Source organism: Malaclemys terrapin, chromosome 3 (assembly GCF_027887155.1).
Source record: "Malaclemys terrapin pileata isolate rMalTer1 chromosome 3, rMalTer1.hap1, whole genome shotgun sequence".
NCBI lineage: Eukaryota > Metazoa > Chordata > Testudines > Emydidae > Malaclemys > Malaclemys terrapin.
The window spans coordinates 207,029,948-207,035,930 of NC_071507.1; the positions used below are offsets into that span (position 1 = coordinate 207,029,948).

General features: G+C 62.8%; 1 protein-coding gene across 1 annotated transcript; it reads right to left on the bottom strand.

Annotated features, from left to right (window-relative positions):
- Window positions 1–265: 265 nt before the first annotated feature.
- Window positions 266–2,703, bottom strand: LOC128834348 (uncharacterized; the record flags this gene model as incomplete). The annotated part of the gene is made up of 1 exon (XM_054022980.1): window positions 266–2,703. A coding segment is annotated over one exon (954 nt), but the record flags the coding sequence as incomplete, so codon positions are not given.
- Window positions 2,704–5,983: the final 3,280 nt, after the last annotated feature.

Genomic DNA, 5,983 nt, shown 5'->3' on the forward strand with positions numbered 1-5,983 from the left:
GATGTGCCCCCGCCCCCCCCAGCAGTGCCAGTGGCTGGCCCTGTTCCCCCCCCCCCAGTAGTGCCAATGGGCTGGCCCTGTTTCCCACCCACCCCCAGTAGTGCCAGTGGGCTAGGCCTGTTCCCCCCCCCAGCAGTGCCAGTGGGCTGGCCCTGTTCCCCCCCCCCCCAGTAGTGCCAATGGGCTGGCCCTGTTTCCCACCCACCCCCAGTAGTGCCAGTGGGCTGGCCCTGTTCCCCCCCCCCCCAGTAGTGCCAGTGGGCTAGGCCTGTTCCCCCTCCCCCCCCAGTAGTGCCAGTGGGCTAGGCCTGTTCCCCCTCCCCCCTGAGCAGTGCCAGTGGGCTGGCCTAACTTCCCCACCCCCTGACAATGCCAGTGGGCTGGCCCTGTTCCCACCCTCCCTGTAGCAGTGTCATTGGGCTGCTCCATCAGCTGGGGCACCATGGCGGGAGGGGACACCCCCTGTGCCCCAGAGACCTGCCAGTGGGGCCGCTCGCAGTGAAATCAGACTGGCCCTGAGACCCGGCTGGGGGGGATGAGGTGCTCCTGAGCCAACCCTGCCCTCTCCCAGCCCCAGGGGAGCCCCTTGCTAGCCCTGCGGGGTCAGCTCTGGGATCCCCCTCGGGGCGCGTGAGAGCCAGCACCCCAGAGCGCAGCCAGTCCCTGCCCCAAGAAGCTCACACGCCAAGAGCCAAGGAGATTCCTGGAGCCAGAGGCCGGCTGTTGGTGCATGGGGGTCCCCTGGTGCCAGAGGCTGGTTGTTGGGAGGTGTAGAGGTCCCTGGAGCCAGAGGCCGGCTGTTGAGGGTGGGGGCCCCCTGGCGACAGAGGATGGCCATTGAGGGTGGGGGTCCCCTCAAGCCAGAGGATGGCTGTTGGGGGCTGGGGTATCCCTGGAGCCAGGGGCCGGCTGTTGGGAGTTGGGGGTCCACTGGTGCCAGAGACTAGCTGTTGAGGCGGAGGGTGTCTCTGGAGCTAGAGGCCATCTGTTGTGGGGTGGGGGTCCCCTGGCGACAGAGGATGGCTGTTGAGGGTGAGGGTCCCTTGAGCCAGTGGCCGGCTCTTGGGAGGTGGGAGAGCCCCTGGAGCCAGAAGCCAGCTGTGAGGGGATGGGGGGTCCCCCTGAGCCCATTGTTCTTTCCCCAACCCTGTGACATCCTTGCTGTCTGAACCTGCCACAGCCTCCAGGTGGCCCTGACCCCCCAGCCACTGTGCTGCTGATACGCAGGCCCCACGAGTCCCCCGCATCTTCTGCCTGGCTGCCATCTCTCCCTGAGGTTGGGCCAGCCACTGGGGACGTCCTCCTGGCTGCGGTAGCCACCTTCCCTCTGCAGAGACCCAGGAACAGCCAAGGCCTAGTGGCCGTCTGCTGGGCCTGGCTGAGATGAGCAGGGTCTCTGCCTAGACGGCTGCCGCTCCAAGGGCTCAGGGCTTGGCAGGAGCGACTCCTCCCGTCCTGGCCGCTCGCGGGTCGGAGCTCAGCCCTGCATGCTGGGCAGAGGCTGTGCCAGGCGGTCATGGACTGGGGCATCCGGACACCACAGCGAACCCCAACTCGTCCATCAATGGAAGCAGCGAGGAATCCAGCTCCCGACCATGTGCTGGCCGCGGGAGTCCCAGCCACGAGCCACACCTCTCTCACATAATGGTGCTAAACCGTGTTGGCCGCGAGGCTGCACACTCCTGTGCTTTAACCATCTGCGTCTGGCAGAACAAGAACAAGCAGCAGTCCGGGGCCCGGGGCCGGTTCTCAGTGGACTCGAGCAACTTCTCCTGTGTTTCTCCTCCATGTTCCTTTGGGGTAGCGTGAAATGTGAAATGTAACTTGTGCACTTTTTCCACTAGCTGATACCTGTAGGTGTGGGAGCAGCCAGGCGGTGGTGCTGGCTCCCGGGCCCGGAGGTATGGGAGCAGCCGGGCGGGGGCGCTGGCTCCCGAGCCCTGAGGTGTGGGAGCGGCCGGGCAGGGGCGCTGGCTCCCGAGCCCTGAGGTGTGGGAGCGGCCGGGCAGGGGCGCTGGCTCCCGAGCCCTGAGGTGTGGGAGTGGCCGGGCGGGGGCGCTGGCTCCCGGGCCCGGAGGTGTGGGAGTGGCCGGGCGGGGGCGCTGGCTCCCGGGCCCAGAGGTGTGGGAGTGGCCGGGCGGGGTCGCTGGCTCCCGAGCCCTGAGGTGTGGGAGTGGCCGGGCAGGGGCGCTGGCTCCTGGGCCCGGAGGTGTGGGAGTGGCCGGGCAGGGGCGCTGGCTCCTGGGCCCGGAGGCGTGGGAGTGGCTGGGCGGGGGCGTTGGCTCCCGGGCCCGGAGGTGTGGGAGTGGCCGGGCGGGGGCACTGGCTCCCGAGCCCTGAGGTGTGGGAATGGCCGGGCAGGGACGCTGACTCCCAGGCCCGGAGGTGTGGGAGCAGCCGGGCGGGGGTGCTGGCTCCCAGGCCCGGAGGTGTGGGAGTGGCCGGGCAGGGACGCTGACTCCCAGGCCCGGAGGTGTGGGAGCAGCCGGGCGGGGGTGCTGGCTCCCAGGCCCGGAGGTGTGGGAGCAGCCGGGCGGGGGTGCTGGCTCCCAGGCCCGGAGGTGTGGGAGCAGCCGGGCGGGGGTGCTGGCTCCCAGGCCCAGAGGTGTGGGAGCAGCCGGGCGGGGGGCACTGCCTCCCGGGCCCATGGCAGAGACTTGGCTCTGGGCAGCCCTGGCACCTTCCCTGTTGGATAGTCTGTATTGGCCGGTTTTAGAGACATGCCATATGTTTCTGTTTGCTCATTAAAGATCGTTCTCACAGTCTGAGCTCAACGCCTGGTCCGCTGCCCGTGCGCCGCAGATGGGCCGAGCTCCTCACCGCTGGGTCCTGTGCCCACAGGGGAACCCAACCCACTCGAGCCCATACCGCACTCTGGGCACGGGCTTCTGACAGCACTGCTGGGGCGGGGGGGTCGTCTGCCAGGTGCATAACGACACCAGCGCTCCCCATTACACCTCCTCTCATGCAGGGCAGACCCAGCGCGGTCACACTTGCTGGCTGCCTTAGCCAAGGGCCCTGTGACCCTACTTTACTGGGGGAGTCTTGCCAACCCCAAGTATTTGAAATCAGTCAGGCCCCCGAAATCCTGAGATTGGCTTAAAACTTGATTTGGACCCAGAGTAAGTGTTGTGGCCTGCTGCTTCCCCTGCTGGAGCCTGACCACACTGCGGGGGAAGGACCCGCCTGCGCTTGGGGATGGGGCTCAGCTCGCCGGGGGGAGCCAATGGGGGGGGGGTCAGCTCACTGCGGGGGGGCCACATGGGCTTTGGAGGGGGTCAGCTCTCTGCGGGGGAGGGAGCCGCATGCGCTTGGGGAGGGGGTTCACCCAGGGTTTTTCTCAACCCAAAGTTGAGGTAACTTTACTCTCAGTGGGGACACGGCGTGTCCATCTGATGGCCGGCTGGCACAAGCAGTACAACGCACTAGGATTTTCACCGTCTCCAGCCCATACGCACAAACGCAATAGGTTAGAGAGCATCCCAAACCAGCAAAAGTCTGGAGACATCTTCAGGTGGGTCAGCAACAGAGGGCCGGTGTCCAGCCTCACGAGAGGTGACCTTGCAGAGTCCGCCGAGCTCAGACCATCCCCCTGGTTGTACCTGGTCATACGACAGCTTGGCTCTCAAACCGCTATGCACGTGTTCTTCTCCGAGTGCTGGTCCCTGTGTGGATTCCAAATGTGGGTGCCGCGGAGCCAGAACTGTTCAGAGTAGTGTCTGTTGGCCCGCGTCGTGCATCGACCATGTGGTGCGTCCGAGGCTGTGAGGGACGCCGCTGCTCCAACTCCCTCTTGCCGCTACATGGTCAGAGTTGTCCCTCCATGTTCTGAGTCACCTAAGAGTACTGCGTTCAACCTTGTTCACTCGATGTAGTTTCCTTGTTTTAGTTAGTTATCCGTTCTTTCGTCCGTAGTTAGGTTCTTCGTTGGACTTTCCCCTTCGGGGGCTTCTCCCCTCTCCCCAGCCAGGGGATTGTGCCCCATCAAGCCAACTTTAAGAATTGCGCCTCGTGCCCTCGCTCCTTTTCAGTGAGCAACAAGCAGGCCCACTGCCTATACTGTCTGGGCGAAGCCCACATGATCTCTCACTGCTCCATTTGCCGCTCTTGTCCATTGTGGACCCGGGCAGCTCGCAAGCTTCAGCTCCGCAATTTTCTCATGGTGGAGGCCATGTGCACAGCAAGACCCTGCTCCAACAGAACCACCGGAGCGATGTCCATCACCAACGGTGAGCACCTCACCTGGGCCCTCCTATGCAGCACCTCCAGTACTGCTGAAGCCCAGGCACAAGGGTGGTTTCCCGACAGGGACCACCTCAGAATGCAGCATTTCCTCCCCAAGCCGGGATCGGTCGGGCGAGAAGTTGCATGCAACAGCTGATGGTCCGGCTTCGACTTCAGCACTGGCCTCGAAGAAAGCGCACAAGGAGCATCGCTGTAAATGCCGCCACTCTCAGCTGGCCCCACCGATTCCGGCCCTGGGACCCACTTCATCAGTCCTGGCAGCCTTGACCCCACCGGGTCTTTCCAACATGGTGCTCCCGGTCCCGCGCACTCCAGACCACTTATTACCTAAAACACCAACAGCAGAGCTTACTCCGCTGCGTTCCGGACTACCAGCAGGCGATAGGTTCCCTACGCCGGCCGATGAACCCCTCATCCTCTGTCCCTCTCCACCAGCACTGATGACGACCAAGTCCCTTCTCCTGGTTGTCCATCCTCCAACATCACAGGTACCGCTTGCACCATCGGCTCCCCCCCTTCGTGGAGCAGTGGGAGTCCGACTGATCTTCTGAACCAGACACAGCTCTCTCCCCTTATCGCTCCTATAGTTCTGACCCTTGGCACCGTGAGTACAGTCATGCCACTGACCCTTGGTTCCGGTACCCAACCTCAATGGTCCTCAACCTCCCGGTAGAGAATGTTCAGGACCCCCAAGACCAATTCCTGGACATTCTTCAACCTCCGGGATCCCCCACCCTACCCCCCACACAGCCTTGCCCATTCATTCGGCTATTTTACAACTGGCCCAGATGGTGTGGCACATGCCTGCCTCTTGTGCCCCAAGCCAAAGCGAGCAGAACACCGCTATTTCGTGCCCTCCAAGGGCACAGATTTTCTGTTCACCCATCCACCGCCAAAGTCTCTGGTAATCAATGCTGCCACTGCACGTGCCTGCCAGCAGCACTTCAAATCGACACCGCCAGATCGCAATGCCAAGAAACTAGTCTTGCTGGGTAGAAAAGTTAAACAAATTCATCCACAACTTTCATTTCTGGATGGTCATCCTCCCTCTTATTGTCCCCTGCCTCCCCCACGGAGCCTGCTTCGCGGCTTTTGATATGAAAGATGCATACTTTCATATAGCCATCCACCCTGCTCATCGCCAATTCTTCCGCTTTGTGGTAGGCGATGCCCATTAACCGTTCCACGTCCTCCCCCGCACAGTCTACAATCCACAGGTAGACTCGCTTACCAAACCGCTGGTCCTCCCCTCCTATGTACTGACCTCCCTCTCCTGGTGGCGCAACCCCTCCACAGTCCTAGTGGTCATGCCATTCACCCCCCCCACACCCACTGCCACCCTCACAGACGCATCCTTAGTGGGCTGGGGTGCCCACCTCAACAATCGCACAGCTCTGGGCCTCTGGTCCATGCGAGAAGCATGGATGCACATCAACATCCTCACACTCTGAGTAGTCCGTCTGGCCTGCCAAGCCTTTCTGGAGTGCCTCCACTCCCACCATGTCCAAGTCCTGTCCAACAACATGACACCACTCATCTATATAAACAAACAGGGCGGTGCCCGGTCCCCCTCTCTGTGTGTGGAAGCTGTCTGCCTATGGAACTGGTGCCTCCGATACCAAATCACCCCACACGGCGTACATCTCCCAGGCACCAGCAACTTTCTGGCAGACAAACTCAGCCATTCTTTCCATGCCAACCACAAGTGGGAACTCCACAACCCCACTCTCCAATCCGT